Source organism: Telopea speciosissima, chromosome 7 (assembly GCF_018873765.1).
Source record: "Telopea speciosissima isolate NSW1024214 ecotype Mountain lineage chromosome 7, Tspe_v1, whole genome shotgun sequence".
NCBI classification, from domain to species: domain Eukaryota; kingdom Viridiplantae; phylum Streptophyta; class Magnoliopsida; order Proteales; family Proteaceae; genus Telopea; species Telopea speciosissima.
The window spans coordinates 3,771,858-3,797,582 of record NC_057922.1 but is presented as its reverse complement, the minus strand read 5'-3'; the positions used below and the strand labels follow the sequence as shown (position 1 = coordinate 3,797,582).

Here is a 25,725-nt window from a genome sequence, read left to right as displayed (position 1 = left end):
TGTATTCATCAATATGGAAATCCATGTGGATCAGAATTCGGGCATTATGGGATTGGTATCGGCCATTCGGCGAGTCAGACAGCATATTATTTTGGTATCATATCAAGTATCGATCTGGTATAAGACGCATTTTTTCGAAAACTAGGTTTTATGAGGTAACTTGGTCTTGTCAAACTCGATCAAAGAGAATCATGTTTTTTGTTATTTTTAATGTAATAACTATGTATAAATTAGTAAAAAAATATAAAATAATATATATATATATATATTAAAAAACTAAAAAAAAAAAAAACCAGGGAATCACGAATCTTTATCTTCTCAATTTACTTGTTCGTCAATTTTCTCAATTCCATCTAATAGAGGGCAAAAATGATCATCCTAACCCCGGCTGAACACACTGCCCGGGTGGGATCCACCTCCCTCTATTAGATGGAATTAAGAAAATTGATGTGTAGGCAAATTGAGGTGATAAATTTTTGAGAATCACATATATATGCATTTCGAGTTTATATTATTAAACAAGAGAAGGGAGTTGAGGAGTTAAGGTTTTTAGAATAAAGATTTACTATTTTACTCAACTCAATTTCTTAAGTGATCAATATTTACGGTTTTTTTTTTAAACAATTACATTTGTCAAGTTTGTCATGACTCAGGTAAAAATATCGTGTTTTATTTGACTCAGATGATTTATGCTCAAGTCTCGTCATTTTTTATCCTACCCTAGCTTACAGGACTCTTGACCAGATTTTCTAAAATTTTGACTTGACTTGGGCGATTCGCCTCCGTCAAAACCCAATTTTCCAATTATAATTAAACAGGAAAATAAAATATTGAAAATAAATTCCAAAAAATACCATAAATAATAAAAGGGCAAGAATCTCTCTAGGGAGCATGGCCCAACGCACGGGAGGCAATGATAGTGCACTCGGTGGCATCAATAGGGCTGTCATTTCACCCCATGTATATAGATATAGGGGTACATTCTCCCATAGAGAGAGAATCATTTATCCTAATAAAAAATAATAATTATTAAAAAATATAAAATAAATCAATTTTCTTTGAAGTATTAAATAAACGCAACAAATAGTGCAATAATATTTTTTGTACTTAATCAAACAAGCCAGGTTTTAGCATGGTACTTGGATCGAGAGGTTGTGATACCAATATGGATCGCCCAATACAGAATTGCACCCGCTTTTTATTAAAATTAAGTTTTTAATACTTTTTGTTTAACCCTTGGGTCATACCAATGGATCAATATCTGATCAGTCAATAATCGGGATGAGGCTCGGCCAGTACCAATTCAATCCGATCGAATTGATTGATACGATCCTGAGATTACGAACCATGGTCCAAAATCTTCAAATTTTTTTCCTAGGCATACAAATAGCTAAATGTCCATTCCTAAGCATACAAATAATAAAATACTCAATTTCACATTCCTTATATATAACCAAATATTCCATTCATAAATATACAAATAAAATTATGAAGCATAATACTTAAATGGAAATTTTCATTAAGTAAACATACCAATAAATCTAAAATTTCAAAATCCAAACCACTCAACACCAAATTGACATTCCAATTCATAAACCAACTTAGATGAGTATGATTATAAGCAAGTTTTCCGATCCCAGTCAATCCCAAATTGGTATTTCAGATCTTGAATTGTTAGGAGACTCATCTTACTACCAACATTTCCAAAATTCAAAACCAAAACTAGACCAATAACTTAATCCATAGAATTTTTTTGGGCAGAAGATGAGCACGCCGTCATCAATGGGTTGGGTGGGATGGGAGGGGTAGAGTCATCCTTTTCCTTGGGTGGTGTGCCCAATTTTTTTCGGTGGGGGATGGGGGTGGAGTTTAGAACTGAAGGATAGATCACTTGTACTTCTAACGGGTTGCTGCCGGTCCGTGGTTTTGATTTTAATCTTAAATTAACACCCTTACCATTGGAAAGAGATCCTCTCCAACCTCTCATCCAACGACGGGAGTGAACGACCTTTACGAGGGTAAATATGTAATAATCCTGCAATAACATGAGTTTATGTCAAGCATTGTTAATTGTTATTGATCTCGGTATCGGCTGGATCAGATCGGATTGAAATTGGGTCAATCGATACGGATCATGATCGCCCAAATTCGGGCAAATATGACTTTTTTGTCCATGATTTCTTATAAAAAAAAACTAATTATTTTACATTTTACACCTGTCTGTACAGTTGGATTGGATCGCTATCAGAATCAATAAATTGACTATCCGATCCAATACCTCAAACCATGATGGCGAATCAAAGTGTCTCAAGACTGGAGTCGAGACCATGGATTGAGGTTTCGGTATTGAATCTGCCGAAATGTGCCAATCCTGGATCAGGTATCGACACCAGATCAAGAGTAAAATCGTCAAAAGAAATTCAATTTATAATGAAAAAATAGGGGTAAATAAACCGATCCAGGATGATCCGGATCAATATCGATACCGATACTGATATTTCAATCCTTGCTCGAGACTGGAGAGGAAGTACGGTAGAAATGCCATTGTTTTGGAGTGTAGGAGTGTACGATTTAGTCTTAAAGTCTTAAAGCTTTAAAAGCGAGCAGCAGCTTTAAGACGGACACCATTGGATTTCGAGTTTTTATGTGTTAAGAATTTATGTTGACTATAATAAATGACCTCTGGTGCTCACATATTCAAATTGTCTGAAAAATCAATTTGACCATTTGTGTCCACTGTACTTTTTGAGTGTCGGAGAAATCGGTGCCAACTAACGTATGAGTTTCTGGTTCCTTTCCCATCCGGCGAGACCATTGGAAGGCGAGTCTTTTTTGTTTTTTGTGTCCTTTTAGAGAGGTTAATGAGTAACCATATTGCGGTGATTGATTGATCTCTGCAAGTAGGTAAATGAGACCCTTTTGAGAAGAGTGGCCGGAGCGTTTGGAATTGTTGTTGAGAAGATGGAACGACCGTTTGTTGAGCTCTCTGTCTACCTCCCTTTCCGTGTTTTCAGTTTCATTTAGACTTTAAAATGGAAAACTTTTCCTGAAGACACACAGAAAACTGTTGAGATCTTGACCATTTTTTGTTTACACTTGTAGGTTGCAATGGGATTTCTCATTATGGGCCGGCAAAGGAGAGGCCTATTCTTCTATCAGCGAAAGAGAAAAAGAGATCGTCTTGTGTTTAATGTCCTCTCTCTTTCGGTCAGTCACAACTCACAATTGACAAGATAAGAGAGAGAGAGAGAGAAGGTTGATGGTAGGTGCATGAGAGATTTAATTTCCAGAAGAGAATAAACATCTTCTGACTCTATACTAAAGGGTAGCGTGAACAGTATTTAAAATAGCTACGCAGCTGCATGCAACTGTGACTAGTTAGTACGCAACTATGATATCTCCATTGTATGATTCTGGATGGTGACTGTACGAGGGTTTATAAACCCGGACTCGGGTCTAGATCGATCTTGGAATCGGTCAGAATTGGCTCAAAGTTACTCTAACCGTAGTTTTTGGAAAGGAATGGGCCTCTGGCTCTCAACTCAACCGTTTCACCCTCTCCTTCCAGTCCGACTATCCTATGACATTTATCAGAAAGGGCAGTGGATTCCATATGAGTGGTGCTCAGTCCCAGACTCATTTTGGGATGCGCCGAAATCATTCTTCTTCCCCCTTGTTTTTAGTGGAATTCTTTTGATAAAATATGTTCGATATCTTTATACGTGGGTCTACTGTACGTATGAATCATGAGCTGATGAGCATGGATACTGCTTGTTCAAATCCTCACTGGTAAAAGTAAAAAAATCTTGTTTAGTTGGTTGTTCAGGGGTGTTATATGATTTCGTTTGATATCCTTTTTACATGGGCAGCGCATAAATAACTTGGGAAAAGGTTCCCTGCACCTGAGGCATACAGGGCACTTTCTCACATTCATTTTTTTTTTATAAAAAAAATTTGAGTAAATTACTCTCCCCTCCCCCTCAATTATACCCAAATGATAAGCCCCACCCCTGCATGTTGAGTAATAGTTTCCCTCCCTTGAAATCAAAAGATTCTATCAATCCCTTAATATATTCATTTAAATCATAAAATGCCCTTATATATGTGATATTCCAATATTACCCTTGAGGTACAAGACAATAGTCACAACACCATCTTCTTCTTCGTTCAGTTTTCTTCCAAAAAAACACTTAGAGAGACAGAGAGAGAGAGAGAGAGAGAGAGAGATACAAAGGGATGCAAAAAAAGGTTTTTGGAAAGTAGGTTTCTTTTTCGTTTGAAGAAGAAAGAGAACGAAAGAATGAGAGCATATGAGATCGGGACAGTCAGAGGTTTTGGGATCTGCGATTCAGGATTTCTCCCATATGTTCATCCTTTTCCATTTTCAGATTCCGATTGCTCTCGCCCTCAATTTCTATAATTCTTGGTTCAAGATTTCGCTGTCATTTTACTGAAAACTTCAATTCTGGTTCTAAACCTACCGTCAGATCTAATTTTTAGGAATTTATCTCTCAAATAATGGTCTGGTGCTGAAATCTCTAAGGCCTGAAATCCATAGGATATGGAATACCTACTTAATCAATAGAGATGGTCTTATAGGTTTAGGGTATTAAAAAAAAAGAAAAAAAACAATAAAAGAAAAGAGGGAAAGAAGAGGGTTCGGTTGACTGCTTTTTTCTTATTGATGATGATTTTTTCAAAGTAACTTCGGATGTCGGTTGGATGCGTAAGTGAAAGGAAAAATATTCGATCTCCATAGTCTATTGTTCTGTTTTCCAATAATGTTGTATCTAGGGTTGTCACAAGTTGGCATGCAGGCCCGCTAGGAGTCCCGACCTAAACCAACCGGGTGAAGCCCGAGACCAGTCTGACTGGTCACAAAATATGTCAGGCTCATCAACACCGACTGATTAATAATAAGGGCAATCCCAGTGCAAGGTAGTGGCCTGAGAGTTGCCCTACTGTAATCGACCGAATTGAATATTGTGATGAAACAATAACAAATCATTTAAATTAACCCATTTATCCTAATTATAGACTGTTTATAGCCTAAGTAGTCAATTAACCTGTTAAAGTTTGATTATAACCTAATTATGAACAGGTAACCTAGCGAATAGAAACATGCCCATCCTACGAGGCCTAATTACCTAAATCGACAGAGACGATGCGAGACCTTAAATCGGTTAGGTGGGGAATGAAAGACGGATTAGAGCCCACTGAAACCAACCAAGCCGATCGGTTGACACCCCCCTATTTGTTTCATCGTGTTATGCCAGCTTACAAAAGGTACACCTAAATAAGACAGCTGTGAAAGATATTTTTCGGCCACGTGGTGCTTTAAGCACTTGATTATTTATTTTATTAATGTTTTATTTTCGATACATTGAGATAGGAAGTGCACGACAATGCAACAGCGTGGGAAAATGTGAGTGCGCGCACACGAGCATCCAACAGGGACAAGGTTTTCATTTCACAATGCCCTATGTTTGGGCATAGAGGGATGCTGTCAGGCAACTTTTTTTTGATAAAATAAATTTAAAATAAAGGGCACACAACTGTTTTCTCTATCGGGCGTGTTAAATATGGGGGTTTTGGTCATTTCAATCAAGCATTTATGCCTATTCGATTGTTGGGGTTTCGATGTGAAGACTTATAAATACTTGGACACTCTCGCTAATTTAAAGTCCCTAACAAGTGGTATTAAAGTCAAGATTATGACAAAACTAGGATATAATAAATACTTATTAGTCTCTACACCAGAGTATTCACATCCAAAATCTTTTAAGATACCCATGAATTAGGTGCACAACCGTATATAAGAATTTTCACCTTAAAATAAAAGACATGAATAGTAATGAGTTTGCTCTTCAAAGTCCAGGCCGCAAGCTTCTTGTCTATTTTTTGGTAAAAGAAAATTCATTTATTAGAGCGAGAAAGACGCATGATACCTGAATTACAAATATTAGATAACCACAAGGTGATTTTCAGCCAAACTATCTTACTCGCACAGGACAGGGCATACCTGGCTAGGGAGTCAACTACACTGTTAATCTCCCTGGGACCGTAGTGAAATTTACAAGAGATAAAGTAGGATGAGAGATGAAAAATGTCCTTGTATGGCACTGGTTTCTTCTATTGGAGGCGAGCTTCTTGTCTAAGTAGCCATCATCTAAAAAGAATACAAAAAGCTGGAAATATAATTTTAGAGCTCAGCAAGCTCCCGATACTTTGGACTCAAGGCTCAACGTGAAAAGATTAAAAAAACAAAAAAACAAAAAAAACATAAAAAACCAAAGGTGACACCCTACTACCAGAAAGGCGTAATTACCGCACGTGCTCTTTACGTAAAGTAAAACTAAAACATCCCTAATCACGTGATCCAAAACCTTCAACCCCACTCTCTATCACTGCCTTCCTCCACCACAGAGAATTAAAAAAGCGAAAGCTGAGATATTCGGTGTTAATAAACTCTAATTTAAAGTAATTCACATAACCAATATAAACTAAATATTTGATTGTTCGCACATACGAAGTTTAATTTCAACGAGCATAACATCTTACAGCTCAGGATTCAACATATAACTGGTGCATTTACCATCAGCCCCTCAATCAAAGAACTTTGTTATATAATATCTAGTCTAACAGGAGACTGTCCCTTATGAAATAAAATTAAGTTTCGCAGGAAAACTTGCAAATTACAGTCAAAATGAAATATATATATATATATATAAAATTTTATTTCCATTCTCGTTTCTCATTTTGAATTTCATTTGACACTAATTCTACCCTGTACCCAGAAAATGTAAAAAATCACTATATGGTCACCACATATGATCACAATATGTAACTGCATCTTAAACTCACTGATCCTCTATCATGTGTAAAAGAAAATGCATTCAAAGAAATGATGAGTCTTATACCATGTGGTTCATGTCAGATCAGATAGCTTGTAAATCAATGAAGAAGGCTATTATTATTTGGGGGCTCTTGTCACTTCCTTGAGTGTCGCTTCAGCCAGTTGTTCTGCATCATACTCTACCCCAAAGCATCTTACAATTTCCAAGTTTGGGTCAATCAGGTACCTGTTTGTTTCAATATAGATTATAAATTATCCAAGCCACAATTCATGTGTTTGGTTAACATTGGTAAAGAAAGTGTAAGCTAGGCTTGAGCTTACATGTTGTGTGAAGACTCGATGAGATAATCATCCCCATCTTCTTCAGACTTCTTGAAATAAATTCGGTACTCCTGAGCTATCTGTCTTGTACCAGAAACTGGTCCTGTTAATCCCACTATTCTTGGGTCAAATTCTGCAGTTTGAGAGGAAGACAAAGGACAAAGAGAGTGAGTCCCACAAATGTTATTAGATAAGGAAAGGGTTGTAAATCAGCATTCAAGGAAGAACAAAACGACCTTTAAGGTAAGCCCGGAGTTGCGAAGGAGAATCCCGTTGAGGATCAATTGTTACGAAAACAGGCATCACCTTCAGGTTATGTTTAGATTCTTATTGCAGGTAAAATACAAATGTCAGCAGCAATTACACAGCACCAAAAGGTTAAAACATCAAAAAGAAAAGAGAATTGTCAAATGGTAGATGAACCAGACCTAATATGTCAATGGCCATTGCCATTTTTTGGACTTCCTCTGGTCCAATATCTGGAGAAGATGTATAACCGAAGTAGAGAAGTACCCAGTTTCCTCTTAGGTTACGTTCAGTAAACAACTGGCCTTCTGTATCAACCAACGTAAATGGCCCTCCGATTGTGGGTCCTTTAATAGTACTTCTGTCATGCTCAGAACCTTGGTTATCAAGCAAAATATAAAAGCAATTAACCAACAAAACAACAATGGGAAAAAAAATCTTGGATGTATTGGTAATTGATTTCACCTATCTTTCAAGGATCATAAAACTTTTCGCTGAAGAGTAGGAACTTCTTTTGATACACAAATCCTATTATTTTTTTTCTTTCAATAAATAACAATTATATATACTACAAGAAAAAAAAAAAGGGGGGGGGGGGATATGTACACAGAAGTGGACAGACGGTGCACTCCTCGACCAGAACAAGAGAAGGATAAAAGAATCGGGGAGAGGGATAGGCACACAGCCTGCATGCGGTAAACTAGCGGGCGGCACCAATGGGAGTGCGGGACAGGGCATCATACAGGAGGGGCAGGGGAGTCATTTCAAAGGAGGGGGGAAGAGAGAGATAGACACAGCTCCCGCTAGCTTGTGGTGCGCAGCGGTGTGCACAGCCTTTTCCCAAAAGATCAAGACAAAACTACATTCTCATAGAGGTACTCTCCCCAATACAAAATCTTGGCCTCACGAGTCCTCCTAGCCTAGCTTAGGTCATTAGCTATGTCATTTGCAGAGACCATGGCTTCCACTACAATGAGAAATTTGAACAGGAAGCAAGGTGAATGATGTGTCTAATTAAGTGTTAAAGATGCAAAGGCCAATCAGATTTCTTTCTCATCCAATCCACAATGGCAGCAGAACCCCCTACAACTATGAAGTCATGAGTTCCCACAGAGATTGCAATGTCCAGACCAGTGTGCAAAGCCAGCAACTCAGACCTTCCTTTCAATAAGGGACCTGAGAAAATTCTACAGATCCTATCTTCTTTGTCTCTACTAACTCCCCCTATTCCAGAGGGAACCTGATTCCCACGTAAACAACCATCAAAATAGAGCTTGAGGAGTCTGGCAGGCAGAGGTATCTAAATAACTATTCATCTAGAATGACAAGGAGATGAATCTATGACCTGAAACCAATCTCTGTAATTATAGCTGGAAGTATGTCTGCAAGATCGGGGGTCTACAGCTGCCCAATTAGCCACCTTCAAGTTTTTTTGATGAAAGTGTAATTGAAGCACTGTGTAAAGGTCCTCTAGTCAAAAATAAGTATGCCTAAACAACCTGACACTCTGACAGTCCTTTCCTCCCATATGCCCCAGAAAATGGCAAACAATGAAATTCTCCACAAGAACTATTCTGCCCTTGCAAAAGGAGCTTGACACCAGTACCACATCAAAACCAACATATCCTTTGAAAATTTGAGTCCACCTGGAACCCTGTTGGTTCCATCTGGTTGATAGTAAAGGGAAGGGAAGTGAAATTAGTTTAAAAAAGAAAATGAAAACTTTTGTAATCATGATTGTGTAACTACCTCAAACTTGTACCAAATATGGTACTTGTGATGCAGATTCGTCACCGAAATGGGCTTATTTCTTTAGAAATAAGTCTAGGGTTGGGTTATATGTATGTTGGGCCTTTGACCCCGTGGGTTTTTTATGTAATAGTCCATTTTTCTGGGCCTAAAAGAAGGGTACATAGGTTGCATACGGGATTAGCCCAATATTTAGTCTATTTTTATGTTTTTAATTGAACCGGTTTAAATTGGTTACATCCAATTGGTTCAATTGGTCGAATTTAAGTGAAGTGATCCTATTGGCTAAGAAGTTCTTATATCCTATTGGCTAGTAGGGAATCTTCTTTATTTTAAGTAGTTTAAGTTGTTTTTAAGTCATTAGGACTCTATTTTGAGTCTATTTTAGTTTCCTAGTCAGTTTAAGTTATCTAATAGGTTAGGGATTGGGTTAGGCCTTTCCTTTTTAGAGTAGAAGTCTATTTTTGAATTTTTTATATAAGGTTGTAAGGGGGCAAAGCCTTGAACACGAATTTGATTAATGAAAAGCTTTTTGTTTGCTGCCATAGCTGCTGCCCTACTCTGTTGAGTGTTGCTCTGTTGAGTGTGCATCCTTGTGGTTCTATCAAGGTGGAAAGGGACTGGTGGAATCCGGTTGACTCCTTACGCCGTGACGGCTGGGAGGATCTTCTTCAATTCGAAGGTGGTTCTATCTTTCACATTTGTTCAAGCTGCTGCCAGTGGAATCTCCAGTAAGTTTGACACCCAATTTCTTCTTCTAACCCTCTAATCCTTTCCCCCAATTGATCCCCTTTATTTTTGGTTTGAATCCCATAAACCCTAACTCCATTAAAGCCCAAAACCTGCAACTCAATTCTGTCCAGAATTGCAGAATTTCAAAACTCATCCAAACCCTAACCCTTTTATACCATATTGACCCCCTAGACCTGCCCATTAATACCCTATAAACCCCATTTCCAAATTCCCATCCTAAACCCTAATTTTGCCCTAAAATAGCCCCTAATCAGCCCCAAACAGCAGGCTTGTCCAGACCTGACTTTTATCTGGCTCCTAGTAGGATTATCTCCTATTCTAGGACTACATTAATTGGTATCAGAACTATGGCGGAGGGAAGCTCCAACCAAGCTTCGAAAGACCCACCTCCATTCGTTTTTAAGACCCGAGTTCGTCTACCCAATGGGAGCACAAACATATTAATTGTTGATGAGAGGCGACGTAACAACATTATTTCACAATCCGTGGTGGATATGTTGTCCCAATCAGGAGAGATTTGCATCATGCCTACAGGTAAAGTCTGTGTTGAATTTGGGTGTTCTTCATACCATGATGGTGCTTGGTGTCAGCCGATACCACATTCAAAGAGTTTTATTGCAGTAGGTGGTGATTGGTTGGACGAGCGACAAGGTTGGATTGAACCTGAAAACAACTCGTGTGTCCTACCTAATCAACACCGTCTATACCATTTGTTTACTCTAAAAGGATTACAACCAAAGGTGACCACATCGACTGTACAGCCACAGGGACTGCCGAACATGTCAACTCAAATGCAAGTGGCATCGACTATGTTTGAAGTTTCACCAACGGCTGATGCGCCAACAGAAGATTCTACTAAAGCAGTCAATGTTGAAGAAAACAAAGTAGACAAAGCTGAAACAGCAGAAGATGAAGAGGTGGTTGACAGCACTCCACGGGAAATCGTTGGCATTCAAGATGTTGTTCTTGAAGAGGTACAGCTTGTGCCTCAAGTTTTAGATGAGAAGGTTATCAACGTTGAAGACTCTATGAACACGACATACATAGTTGATATTGGTTCAAAGGTTGAACATATAGAGTTTGTTATGCCACCATGGGTCTTTGAAGAGAAAGCTCCACGCCTTGAAGACTTCATCCCTTATGTTCCTGCATCACCAGAATTTTGTTTGGGAATGGTTGAAGTTGCTACGCATATGTTGTTTCCCCCTCATCACTGCAAAATTTGAGGACGAATTTCTTCAAGTTGGGGAGAGTTGATGCAGATTCGTCACCGAAATGGGCTTATTTCTTTAGAAATAAGTCTAGGGTTGGGTAATATGTATGTTGGGCCTTTGACCCCATGGGTTTTCTATGTAATAGTCCACTTTTCTGGGCCTAAAAGAAGGGTACATAGGTTGCATACGGGATTAGCCCAATATTTAGTCTATTTTTATGTTTTTAATTGAACCGGTTTAAATTGGTTACATCCAATTGGTTCAATTAGTCTAATTTAAGTGAAGTGATCCTATTGGCTAAGAGATTCTTATATCCTATTGGCTAGTAGGGAATCTTCTTTATTTTAAGTAGTTTAAGTTGTTTTTAAGTCATTAGGACTCTATTTTGAGTCTATTTTAGTTTCCTAGTCAGTTTAAGTTATCTAATAGGTTAGGGATTGGGTTAGGCCTTTCCTTTTTAGAGTAGAAGTCTATTTTTGAATTTTTTATATAAGGTTGTAAGGGGGCAAAGCCTTGAACACGAATTTGATTAATGAAAAGCTTTTTGTTTGCTGCCATAGCTGCTGCCCTACTCTGTTGAGTGTTGCTCTGTTGAGTGTGCATCCTTGTGGTTCTATCAAGGTGGAAAGGGACTGGTGGAATCCGGTTGACTCCTTACGCCGTGACGGCTGGGAGGATCTTCTTCAATTCGAAGGTGGTTCTATCTTTCACATTTGTTCAAGCTGCTGCCAGTGGAATCTCCAGTAAGTTTGACACCCAATTTCTTCTTCTAACCCTCTAATCCTTTCCCCCAATTGGTCCCCTTTATTTTTGGTTTGAATCCCATAAACCCTAACTCCATTAAAGCCCAAAACCTGCAACTCAATTCTGTCCAGAATTGCAGAATTTCAAAACTCATCCAAACCCTAACCTTTTTATACCATATTGACCCCCTAGACCTGCCCATTAATACCCTATAAACCCCATTTCCAAATTCCCATCCTAAACCCTAATTTTGCCCTAAAACAGCCCCCTAATCAGCCCCAAACAGCAGGCTTGTCCAGACCTTGCTTTTATCTGGCTCCTAGTAGGATTATCTCCTATTCTAGGACTACATTACTTGAACTTTCCAAATGGAATCCTTACTTACCTTTTCAAATCCAAGAAATTGGTTACAAAATATAGGTAAACTTAACAACCAAATTTGGAATGTTTGAAGGGTAGTTACACAATAATTTCTGGTAAATAAGTTTCCAACTTATTTTTGTTTTACTTTTTTTTCCTACCCTTCATTTCGCTTGCAACCAGATGAAGCCTTAAAGGTAGTGGCTCCAAATGTATCTGCAAAGGAGCAAAATAGGATAATACAGAAAACCTGTCTCCCGAGTCACTACTATCCTTTACAAGATCTCAAGGATGCAGTATCTTTTACTTTTTAAGATCTTGACAAGATGACACAACTTTTAGGCTTGCATGAAGATTTTAAAACTTAGTTTTAGGCAATTAAATGTGGCCATAGTCAAGTCAATAATAAAGTCCCATATTTCCAAAGTTTCTTCTAAATTTGTCAGAGTGCGTAAAATATTGAATACAACAGACTGTAAACTTTTCATAGATCATGAATTACCCCCCCCCCCCCAAAAAAAATATATAGAAAAGACCAAATCAAAACAAAACCCTGAGATTCATGCAATTTCTATTGACAATGTACCATTGAGAAACTAGAACAACCAATAGCAGTATGCGGACCTGTGGAAGTGTGATGCTTGAAATTTAAACAATGGATGCTGGGAAGTCTGATGGCAGTATTAAAGCACAATGTGACCTGTGCTCTAATATAAATGTCATTATGGTAAATCACTAACTAGTGGGCGATAACAGTTGGCTATTGCAACCTGTTGGTTGCACGTTCAAAACTTGGAAACAGCCTCTCCTGCAAAGCAGAGGGTAAGGCTGCGTACATTTGCCCCTCCCAGACCCTGCAGTAGTGGGAGCCTTGTGCACTGGGATGCTCTTTTTTTTTTATTATTATTATTATAGTGAATCACTAACTGGAAATACAGGAAATACATAATAATTCCCCTGGACTTTAATTGAAGATTCACTATATTCATAAAGGGTTTACTCTCCCCCCCCCCCCCCCCCCAAATCAATGAATAAAAAGTTAACATAAGGATGCAATAGGCAACTAGAAATAAGAAAGGTATGAATTAGCTAAAATGAATTATCAGTACAGGAAAAGTGATATCCTAATTTCATAGCTAAAAATGAATTCACATGATAAGTTGCGAGAAAGTCGTTTGAGGTGGCATGGACCTGTGCAACAGAGGCTTTTGAATGCTCCAGTATGGAGGGGTGATTTGATTCAGATTGAAGGAGCTAAAAGAGCCAAGGGTAGGCCTAAAATGACTCTAGGAGAAATGGTAAGGAAAGACATGCATAGCTTAAGAATTGTAACAAATATGCTGTGAATAGAGCTGATAGGAAAAAAAGGATCCATGTAGCCGACCCCATTTAGTTGGGATCAGGCTGATTTGAGTTGAGTTGAGTTGAGTTGAGTTTTAAACCAATGAACAACAAAAATAATTAGTTATTTCATTCTGTAATGTTCACACAGGATAATTTTTCACTTGAACCACTGAATGCCCTAGAGACTAAAGCATTCACTTATTTCCTTGAGTGCATTGCTCATGCATGTTGCGAATACAATAATTTTTGCAGTAACAATCAGTGGGAAAAGGTGAAAATTTCCATTCATCCCCACAAAACAGTGATAATATGGAGACACCTCAAGACCATAAACAATGAAACTAACTATACTGAATAACTTAGATGGTGAAGTGTTAAATTATTTCCCTTAGTGCATTTTGATTACCACACTGAAATTAACTTTTTCTGCAGCAATGACCTAAAACAGGAGAAAAGTTTGCATTCATATCAAGAAAATAATGGTAATAAGGAACACCTCAAAAACAAAGAAAAATATAAACTAACTATTGGCTTAAGCTGGTATCTGTTCATGTCTAATGAAGTGCTCGGAACTACGAAAAGTTAATGAAGTTACAAAATTGTTTCCATAGCCTTTCAGTTATTTTTGTTAACTTCTCTTATCAATCTAGAATGCAGATAAATCACTTTCTCATTACTGACACATAAGTTGAAAATAAGAAAGACATGGCCTGACTGAAGTTAAAGGTTTTAAATTCAAGAGTATCATAGTGAACAACAATGTCACATCCAACAAGGCATGCAAAATCAATAAATCCATTAATTACTTTCAAACCTTCCAGCCGCCACATACAATTGGATTAACACTTGTAGCACATAGAAAGTACCTTTTAGTACTGCTCTCCTTTCATCATTATAATGAACAAAAATGCCTGCTCCAGCAATCACTACAACTAGAGCTGTGGGCTGTAAAGAGTCCAATAATTCATACAGAAACACACATTAGTCTCAGCACAAAAAACATGATACGGAAAATTTATCACTTTTTTCTAATAAAAAAATAAGAAACTAAAGCAAATAAAAGAAAGTAACGAGTCAAGAAAGCCTACAACAATATAAGTACGCCATGAGTAAGAGCCCAAAGGTTTCTCGGGAAATAAATGATTATTGACCAGCCTTTTGTTGTTGTATTGTGGTGATCTGGTATAGCTACGACACTGAAATCTTCTATAGGAACCTAACCTACAATAGAAGATCCATTTAGAATGGGAGTGCACACCAAATAGTTACCAAAGTGAGAAGTGATTTTTTCAATAGATAGCATACGGTAAAGTGATGCAATAACAAGACCTGAAAAGTGAGAACATCCAAAAAATGATACAGATAAGTTAGAAGTGACTAGTGAAAGAAAGAAGCCATTGCTTCCCCAGCTTGTAACAAGCTTTGTGTAACAATTTTAGACACATTTCAGAGGACTAGAGGAGAAAACAAAAATCTGAAAAAAAAAAAAAGAATGCGTCCAAAGAAAAATAAATAAATACTTATGCAGTGTGCAACACACGGATGTACAAACAGACAGAGACCACAGGAAGCGGAAAATCTCATCCATTCCCGCCCTTCCTCCCCCCCCCCCCCCCCAACTGCCCCTTTTCCTCCTTAAAGCTTCTATAGTTGGAATCATCTAACTTAATTTTCGTTTGTTGGATTTCAACTATGGTACAAAACAAGACTATTTATTCCTCCTATTTGGGCAATAAGTACTGACACGGAATCAGTGATAGCTGTTCATTGCAACCCCACTGAATAACAATCGTTGGGCCCCTTAACGAAGAGGTGCCATAGTGAACATGGATAAATACTTGATCAAGGTTACAAGATAGATGATCCCACAGTTTGAATGAAAAAGGCTACATACGGATACCACCAAGGCACCAACAAGATAAGTGCAATCAAAACTATCTGGCAGATTTCAAGTACAAAGAAAAATTGTTGTACTCTCTCATCCTCCTTCATCACGACATAAACCTTCAGTATAATCAGCAGTCTAAGTCTTTAAATCAGCTTACAATCTATCAACCACTTCCTGAGAACTTCCAAGAAAAGGAAAAAGGATATCATAGATGAGACCAGAGCCCCCAAGTAAAATTGGATGGAAAGTGAGAAAGACCTTTTGTGGGTATAACAATGCACCATCCTTTCAATTCTAATTTGGAACCCCACGAGAATACGTATCCAAGATTTACAATTTTCAAGGATGGTTTCATTAATTACACATAGCCAAGACATTCAATCCACCAAATAATTCACATCCCAATGATTCACAATTCTCCTTGATATTAGGAATCCTGTAAATACTCTCATCTTACTCAAGTAATACATACTATTACAGATGGAGACGGCAAATTTAATGCATTAAGGAGGTTCCCACAGGTTATATCGATACTGAACAAGAGCAACTAAAGTTCTAAAAGTTTCATAGACGCATATCAGTAAATTCAAATTTGATATACCTGCAAATCAGTAAATTCAAATTTGATATACTCCTTTTGTTATCAGTTATGACTATGAAGCAATTAGTCATGCTGATACATAATCTAAGGACATCTTCACTGATTTTAGGAGAAACCAGCAAGTGATTATTAATATTCCTTTTTAAGTATTTGCCCATCAGGATAGTGTACTTATCATTGATCAAATAAGAAGAAAAGAAAAAAAAAAGGAATGGATGGGGTGGGGAAACAAGATCAGATGAGTTTGAGGCCTGAGGGTGTAACTGTGCAAGTTTCCTTGTGCCTTGCTCTTGCCTGACAAAAGTTAACTAGACCAAATTTAAGCCCAATGCCCTAAAAACCCTTTTTTTTTTTTAACTATTTGATACATTTTCTATCGACCTCAATAGAATCTAGATCCATTACAGGACATCTCTGTTCCTTGATGAGTCTCACTCCCACATTTCTCATCTTAATTTTTCATTCTACTTTTGTACAAAATAATTTTATCAATAATATTTTTTGAATGTTCTAAACTTATGTTTTTAGTCTCTTTTTGTTACATAAATATGAGATTCAAGATGCTTTCATCAAATTTAGTTTCTTCATTATGGGATACAGAAATGATTAAGGACAAAACTATAGTAACTCCACAAAAAAAAATCCCTTTTCAGAACACAAACTCAGTTTATAAGAATGAGGGTTAAAAAAAAAAAAAACTAGTGTACTATATCATAATAAAGGAAAATAAGAGAGACAAAAAATGACCTTATGAACCTTACAAAATGGAGAAGACATAAAAATAAAATAAATATACCCTAAAACACTCTGCTCACTAGAATTTTTTTAAAAACAAATTAAGTAGAAAAAAATTAATCAACGAGAAGAGTGAGGAACATCAAAGCACAAGGCCAAAGAACTATAAAAAAAAACAAATGACAATGGGAAGTATGTATCCATTGGCTAGTCCAATGCCTAGCACTGTTAACCACCTGAAACAAATGCTTACTCTAATCCTGAAAGCCAATAAAGTTACACTGATGCCAAATTGAGCAAGGGAGCAACTCAAGTATGGACAAAGAAAATCCAGATCACCCCAACTTGGCCAAAGAAAATCTGTTAAGAAGTTGGCCTTCCTAAACATCAGCTCCATTGGACAGGTGTTCACATTAACGAGGTCTGAAAGATACATAGACCCCCTAATATCTGGTAACCCGCCAATCATCTGTCCCAATATTCCTTTGTCTCGCAACTAAGAAATCAAAAGGATTCAAATAATAACCAAACAAGAGAACTGAAATTTCCTTTCCTGGTGGGGCCTGAATCAACCAACTTGAATTATCTCTAAATGTCCCTCCCTTTCCCAGGGGCACACATCAAAATGAACTTGAAGGAGATCCGTAGGGAAAGGGCAAAAGCAACGTCATGTAATATCCACAAGACATTTGGAATAACACCAGTTCAAAACTAAAGTGAGAATATACGTTTACTGTGCCCCTAACACCAAAAAAATACTCCCCCACTCTCAGAACTTGCAATTCACCAAACCTCCTTAGTCACGTTCCTCACTAAAAATGACAATGGGAAGAGGAATAGAAAGGTGTACCACTGACGTTAATCCCCCAAATACTCTAAGAGATTGAATTTGATGGCATCCAAGCAATACCCGGAGAGGTTACAAGTCCCTAACTAAACCTGGAACCAATGAAACCGCCTGTGCAAAGGGTTTTTTTTTTTTCCAACGCCCTTAGTCAGATTAGCAGCTCTCAAAAGGGTTTCCACATAGTCTGCCTGAAGTTTTGATATGTTTCATCCACTAGAGTTCACGCCACGTTCTTGTTCACATCTCATGTTGAACAATGCTACTCCGACAAGTTAGTTAAACATGGTCGCCAGTATTACGGAAGTCTACCATCTCCGCCGGAGTTTATGGCCTGATAGAACCCTACATCAAGACCTCACTGACAGTCAGGGATGGAATAGTTTTCACATATAAATTATTGAACCAAGTCAAGTGTAGCACAGGTGATCTTCTAAGGATACCACCCCACAATTACATTACCCATTTCTACATTCCATTCAAAGGGGTTCACTGTTCACAGTTAAATCAAATATACAACTGAGATTATTGTGGTCTGATGAAAATTTTGGCATCCTTCTACCAACCCACACAAAGGGGAAGAGCCCATTTGAATCCCATAAGTTATCTTTTCCTCAGCAAGGACGAGAAAAGAAAGGATGGGGGGGAGGGGGTTCGAATTCAAATAAGTGGAAAACGAGCTTAAACTCACCCACGAAGAAGATTTGGAACGTCCTTTGAACGGCTTCTGAAGAAAACTAACAAGCGGGACATGGTTTTAAGCGCGAACGAACAGATTCTCTAAAGCCAATTACCCCTTTGACGCGCATTCAGATCGATTTTTGGAAGGAAAAACATCGAAAGACGTATTTGGGTTCTGTAGAGTTCCCAAACTTTTGCCCCAAGTTGCTCACCGTGGACTACGAGCGGTAAAGAGGTGTCATCTTAGGCTTGCGGGTTTTGAAGATCGTCAAAACCGCGGTAGGCAGAATGACCAGACAAGGAACCACATAAGCATGAGGCTAATTCAGGCCCAATGGTCCTTTCCATAAGAAAGGGAGGCAAAAAGACTTAGGCCCAATGGGCTTCCCCATTTAGGCCCGTTAATGCGTAGAGATGGAAAAGGACATAGGCTCAAGGGGCTTCCCCATGACTGTTGTTATTTCGCTCATAAGCCCGTAATGTGTAAGATTCGTAGTAAACGCAGCTGCATATTTGACAAATATAAATAGAGAAAAGAAATTACATGTTGTCACTGTGTGTTTCCATCTCGCTATCTCTGTCCTCATTAAATAGGTGGGCTTCTTCTCTATCCTCATTATATATCATGTTTTCGCTGCCCCTATTGACTTGGTGTTTAGGATGTAAATATATACACACGACGTGTAGATTCTTCTACTGAATGAATATGTAAGCTTCTAAAGATACTTCTAAAAACCAGCTTTTCAAAGAGAGAAAAAAATGTGTGGAAGGAGAGTTGTTGCTTGGAATATTTATAGTCATTATGAGAAGGCTACATGCCCCCAAGGTAACGGTGTGAATTGCAAAACAAAATTGTTTATTGAAATCGAACCAAACCATTTTGAATCTAAACCATTTAACTGAACTTTTTATTAATTGCTTTCAATTAGACATATTAGAATCGTTTAATAAATGGTTCAATTTTGGTTTCTACCTTGCATACTTTGAGTCAAATTGAAACCAAACCATTAATTGGAATCGAATTGATTAAGGGGTGTGATTCTGGGCTTCTTGTCATTTGGGGTTTGAATATCCAAACCAATAATCCGTAGTAGGACACGCCCTTTGGTTTCAATAAATTGGCTTTTGGAAGCCAATAAAACAAAAGCTTACACAACTATAAAGAAATAAAAAGAGTGCATTGTATAAGCAAAATTCTGTTTTTTCTATTAGATGATTCAATTTCTATGTTAAAGTCTTATTATTATTATTATTTTTTCTAATTGAAGCTTACTCTTTCACATGTCATGGAAGTTCTTTTACAGGGGAGTGGAGGAGGGTAGGGTTTAATACGGCAACCATGGGCCAAACAAGCCATTGACATGAGATTATTCCACAGATGGATACCATTATTTCTGTGTGGGCTTCTTTTAAGCGCCACTAAGGATCTCAGCCCACAGCATGTCATCATATATTAGAAATCCAAGTCCAGATTACCAAAGAAAGCCCAATTAAATTAAACGCCCTTTGTCGGGGTGTTATGGTTTTCTTTCTTTTTTTTTTTTCTTTTTTTTTTTTTTGAGAGTGGGGGAGGGGGGGAAGGTTGATTCCTCTATTGCACTTAGTTGTTGAACTTCATTGTGGTAAAAGTTTTCAATACAAAAAGGCTATGTTTGGATGTCAAGAAAAGGAAAAAAAATCAAAATAAAAATAAAAATAATTGAATGAGAAGAGAAAGATAAGGATATACATCAATCATTGCATCACCATGATTTTTGCCTTATTATTTGTGTGTTAGGGGAAACCTAAAAAGGCTTTATATCTTGGATTTTATATTTTGGGCCTGTGAAGCTTCAAACGGGACTAATTTTTTTTCTTTCTTCTCAAGCTCGACATCGTTGAATATCGCATCTTTCACGTATCGAGCTCTCAAGCCCGAACTACAAAGGTTTTTTTTTTTCTTTCCATACCAATGCCCCTTTCCATCCTTTTTCTTATCTCTGTCCCCACACGCAATATTGTACGTGCACATGTCTTGTAAAGAATAAAGCTACCGTTCACATAAGTGGTCAGATTTTATTACAATTTGTTCTAATTTCTAAATATCTCCTAATTAATCTCATCATGCATGATGACGCCCTTACCGTAAAGACAGTAATAGCCACTTAATTATATATTCGATCTACCTCCAAAAAATAATAAATAAATCAAACTCCACTTAAAATTAGGTTTGATTTCGTAATCCCACTACAACTAGGTCTACTTTCAGGTTTTATTTTTTGTTTGTTATATAAATAGATCCCCACCATCGTACCTTTACTCAATTTTATTATAGAACGAACGAACGAACGAAAATCAAAGAAGTTTGACGAATTCTAGGTGATACCTTCTTTTTCTAACAACAAAAACCTAACCTATGTTCGATCAATCGTAAACCCTAATTTGTTTTGTTTATGTTTAATTAATTTCAGATAATTTGTTGTTCCAGGTTTAAGTTTAGAAGACTCATTAATGGAGAAGAAGGATTCCAAGATCCAGCAAAAGTTGAAAAGATTGCAAGAGTGGGTTAAAAAGAAAATTATATGTGGTGGATTGCCAGCATGAGATTGATACCCAGAAGGAGAAGAAGGCGGAGATCGAGATGAATCCAGCACCAGTTGCAACGATAGCTTCACCAACACATATGCTGCCTCTAGTGCTTAGGAATGCGATTATAGGGCTTGGAGGTGAAAATTTGGTTGGGTGGATACAGAAACCAAACCACTACAGATTAATAATAAAACTGATGTGATAGATGAGGAAGCAGGGGTCGGTCTATCTATTCCGGAAAGCCAACAAGTGAATAATAATAGGGTAATGGAAAAAGCAACTTTCCTATAAATTTGCAATACCAACAGATGTGTTGCCGTTAGTGACAGATTTAATAATAAAGGGGATGAGATGAACAACAACAGTAGTAGGGTTTATGTATTCCCGGCCAGATTGGTGGCAGTTTTTAGAGGACAAAAAATTACAAGAAGGTCGTTATTATATACTCCGAGTTTGGTCCTTCAGAAGAAGATTAAATCCTGGATGGAAGCTTACGTTTGCAATTAATGTTTTTCTTCCTACACAATGGTCAAATTCAAATGATACTTAGAAATTTGTTGAAAACTATTCAGATTGTCTTAATTTTTACATATTATTATTATTATTTTTTCTTTTATTGGGTAATATATATTTACGAATTACGACTGTAATTAATGCCAATATATATCATCTCTCTAATTAAAAAGGGGAGTGATTGGAATAATGTGGCCCAACACAAGTTCATTTTGTGTTAATTTGCACATTTTTATTTTCATTTTCATTTTCATTTTGTGGCTTATAGAATTAAGTAATTGGTACGTAACATTATTGTTGGTCTATTGGATTAGTGAAAGTGGTTTTGTGGATGATCATCTGGATGAGCCACTTTGTTGCTCGATTTGTCCACACCTATCATCATGATACATTGTTGGATTGTGATAGATTTTACGGGTGTAAATCAAAATTGTTCAGACCAATGGGAGACATGAGAAATAGTCTCTTAATAGTTAGTACACATAAGATCTATGGAGTACAGTCCATCCATAAAATATGACCTTGTTGTGTGCATTGAGTGATGATCTTGGTGACTAATATTCCATTACCAGTGACTTAACTATTACAGAGGTGTATGAGTGCCTACAAATTAACCGTTAGCTAATTTGAAAAACTTTATCTTTAAAAGGGTTTTGCAGAAATTGTTTTAATTTATTAATAATATTATATATCTATTTTCAATCTTCACAAATTTATTGTTTTGTGAAATATAATGACAATTTTGTAATTATGTTCCCTATTTCATATTTGGGGGCATTTTGATAGTTGTCAAGGTGGTTAGCATCTCACTTAGGGTTTGATTTTATGGTTGATCATCTTCATTCTTGGGATATAAATATCAAAAGGCCACACAAGCAAGGAGATTGAAAATTCAAAATATTGGATTGTGAACCTGTCTAGTTGGGGTGAGCACCATGATTGCTTGTATGATCCTTGAAAATTCTAGTTGCTTCATTGTGTTCTGATCATTTCTACATTTTTTCAATGAGATTAGACTTGATTCTCCAAAAGGTATGTCATTTTCATTAAAAACAATCTAAAAAGGACAAATGTATTTCATGAGTTTTAATCAATTGTTTTGTTGTATGAGATTGTTTCAAGGCTCTATTTCTAACATATTACATACATATTGCCTAAGCTAGGAATACTATTTGTAGCTTATTACATATTGTGTAAGCTAGCTATACTTATATTATTGCTGATAGAAGTTGACTAGATCAACGATTAAGTCCTTGAGGTGGCAGGGTTAAGATAGTGGGAGAACCAAGGTGTGGCAACCTGATGAGCCTCCAAAGATGAAGTTGGAGAACATCTCGGTTGCTCCTATGTGGAGGGCAGATGGGGAAAATCTTGATAGCTCCCATTTGCAAGGGAGGTTGTTGGGGTTCCATGCAAAAGGTAGAAGTAATAGAAATCTCATATCAAATGTGAAGGCTTATATGTATTTGGACACCCTCTTTGGCAAATGAACCGTAAATGTCTTCCTTGCAAGACTTTTTGGAGATTTAAGCTAAGAGTCCTTCTCCAACTTAGTATCTTATTCTGCAGCGCATCCAAAACCATGGGCCCAAAAAGGTGATGAAATCAATGAACTGGGATTTAAGGTTAGGGCTTGTTGTGGGAATGCTCGTGCCGGGGTTCCATGGATTCATATCATCTATTTCCATTAATTTTACTTCCATCCTACTTCTAAGCCTTATGAAAACGCCACCTGTCTTTATGAGCATCCAACGGCTGACATTAGTCAAATTCAAAATTTTTTGAATTTCACCATATCATGATTGAACCACCTTAAGCCCCCACTCAAACCGATTTATCCTCACTCAAATCGAACCAACCCAACCTACCTTTAAAGCAATCTAGGGTTTAAACAATTCAAACCCAAAATCCCCAATTAGATTTGCCTATTCATCGTCTTCTTCCCAAAGAACGCAGATTAGGTCAAGCTTCTCCATCGTCTTCATCCCAAAAAACGGGGACCAGAGCGGAAAAAGGATTTCATTGAGGTGTTCTTCATCCTTTGTCTTCTTCCCAAAAACGAAGAGCAGAAGAAGGATTTCACTGAGGTGCTCTCAGACCTTTCTTCTCCCATGAACATCAAACTGTCGTTACCTTTTTGACTATTGTTCTTCTTACCCATAAGATCACTAATCAATGGGAAAGCTAAAAAATTCCCAAAAAAGGGAAGACTGTAAATGAAAGAGAAAATTTTGTTAACGGAAAGGAAGTATAAAGAGAAAACCCAATTCAATTTTGTTCAACTGTCGTCTGCATCGTCTCTTAGTTTTTTTTTTAATTTTCATTTCTTTTGTTGAACAAACAATGTACATCCAACACAGATATAATACAATTCAATCATTCTCGGCCTCTCTTTCCTAGTAAATCTCAGATATTTCTTTAGTTCAGATTCGTAAATTATGTCTTTCAGTTTATAAAATTGAGAAGAGGGTTCTTCAGAATCAGCTCTGAATGTGTCAATTTGAGAGTTACTCCGTTCCTCTCGGTCAATGGAGGGGTCTTCGCTGGGTTTTCTCTAATGGGTCTCTTCTTCGATGTGAATCCTTTCTCGTGGTCAACATACTCACAGACTCACAGTCTACTGCTTTCTTCTCTTCTCTTCTCCAAAACACGCTAAAGTCTCTTATGCAATGGCTGGCTGTTGTATTTTTATTTCAAAAAGCATTTTTTGAGTCAATATACTATTTTAAAAAAATACTTTTAGAGTCATGTGGTATAAAGTTTAAAAAAATGTGTCTTTTGTTATTCCTTCTTTTTTTAGTTTCTTCCATTTTTATTTTGAATTTGTTGTGCTTTCTTGTGTGCAAGAGGCAACATTGAGCTCAAGAATAGTCTCACATTGATTGTGGGAGAATAACTTGAGGGGTATATACATATGGTTGATTCCTTAAGGTGTGAGCCCTTTGGAGAGGTGATCACCCTACTCTCTAGTGTGTTGGGGGTCCTTAGGGTGCTTTTGAATCGCGCGCAAGCCGAGCCGAGGTGTGGGTGTGGGTAAAACCTTATTTTTTGGTAGTAGGAGTTTTGCACTTTTGAGTTTTAATTTTTCATTTAAAACTTGGTTTGGTTCACCTATACGGTTGAGCCGTACGTGTCTATTCGTACATGTATACGAATAGATACACCCCCTCCTTATACGTGAAGCAAATACGTACTGTCTGTACGTATGTCACCTATATTCGTGTGGATATATCCCTTCATGAAAGGGTACTCCATTACTATATATATACAAGGTCTTGCCTACATTACACATACACAACAGATTTCGTTTTTTGTCTCTGCAACTGTTCATTCCAGAGATAGTTTAACCTTACTGTATCTTCTATAAACAGAGGGCTAGTATAGCCGTTTGGTATCCTTAGTACTCGTATCAGGTTTTGCAACCTATACGTTTAGGATTTGTTTCATCTTGGAGGGTTAGGTGTAAGGTCAACCCCGTTGCAGAAGTGGGGGCATCTAAAACCTTAAGGAAAGTATCTGTTAGATACGACTCAACTCACCTGGTTCGTGTCTCTGATTCCTGTTCGTGCTGTAGAAGTTTTCCTCTCTTGTTCGTGTCTTGGTACTGATAACAGGTATTTTTCTTATCACTGTGTTACAGTTTAGTCTTACAGTATATGCCTTGTATAACACTAGCATTATCTTAGCCAAGATGCTTGCTAACACTTCTCTCTTTCAGACCTTTTGCCTCTCCTCTCTCTCTCTAATTCTTTCATTCATGGCGTCTCTGCCTCCCTTTTCTCTACTGCTCTCTTTGCGTCCTCTTCGGATGTTCGCTTGTCTTGGGAAAGATCAAAACTTCACTTCAGGGTAATATGGAGAATATAATGCTGTCTTCCTGGAACTACTCCATTCCTCTCTGTAAATGGAGAGGTCTTCACTGGGTTTTCTCTAATGATCGAGTCTCTTCATTTTGTAAACCTGTGGGTTTTTCACACAAATAAAGGGGAACGGAAGAACACAAAGCTGAACCTCTGCTCTTTTGGGAAGAAGAAGAGCAGGAGGCAAATCTATTTGGGGATTTTGGGTTTGAATTGTTTAAACCCTAAATTGCTTTAAGGGTAGGTTGGGTTGGGTTTGGTTTGAGTGGGGGTTTAAAATGGTTCAATCATGCCATGGGTGAAATTCAAAAATATTTGAAATTGGTTGCTGTCAGCCGTTGGATGCTCATAAAGACAGATGACGCTTTTATAAGGCTTAGAAGTAAGATGGAAGTACAACTAATGGAAGTAGAGGATGTGAATCCGGGTTCCATTCCATCCATAGATA

At 37.5% G+C, this 25,725-nt stretch overlaps 1 protein-coding gene across 1 annotated transcript; it reads right to left on the bottom strand.

The window, feature by feature from the left end:
• Window positions 1–6,747: 6,747 nt before the first annotated feature.
• LOC122666808 (protein SCO1 homolog 2, mitochondrial) lies at window positions 6,748–18,421 on the bottom strand. Its single transcript, XM_043862880.1, has 7 exons — window positions 18,347–18,421; window positions 14,676–14,808; window positions 14,454–14,532; window positions 7,606–7,800; window positions 7,414–7,503; window positions 7,178–7,310; window positions 6,748–7,082 (listed from the first exon to the last, which is right to left on the bottom strand). The coding sequence occupies exons 1-7, from the start codon at window positions 18,406–18,408 to the stop codon at window positions 6,974–6,976; spliced, it is 801 nt and encodes a 266-aa protein (XP_043718815.1). The 5' UTR covers window positions 18,409–18,421; the 3' UTR covers window positions 6,748–6,973.
• Between the last annotated feature and the right edge of the window lie 7,304 nt (window positions 18,422–25,725).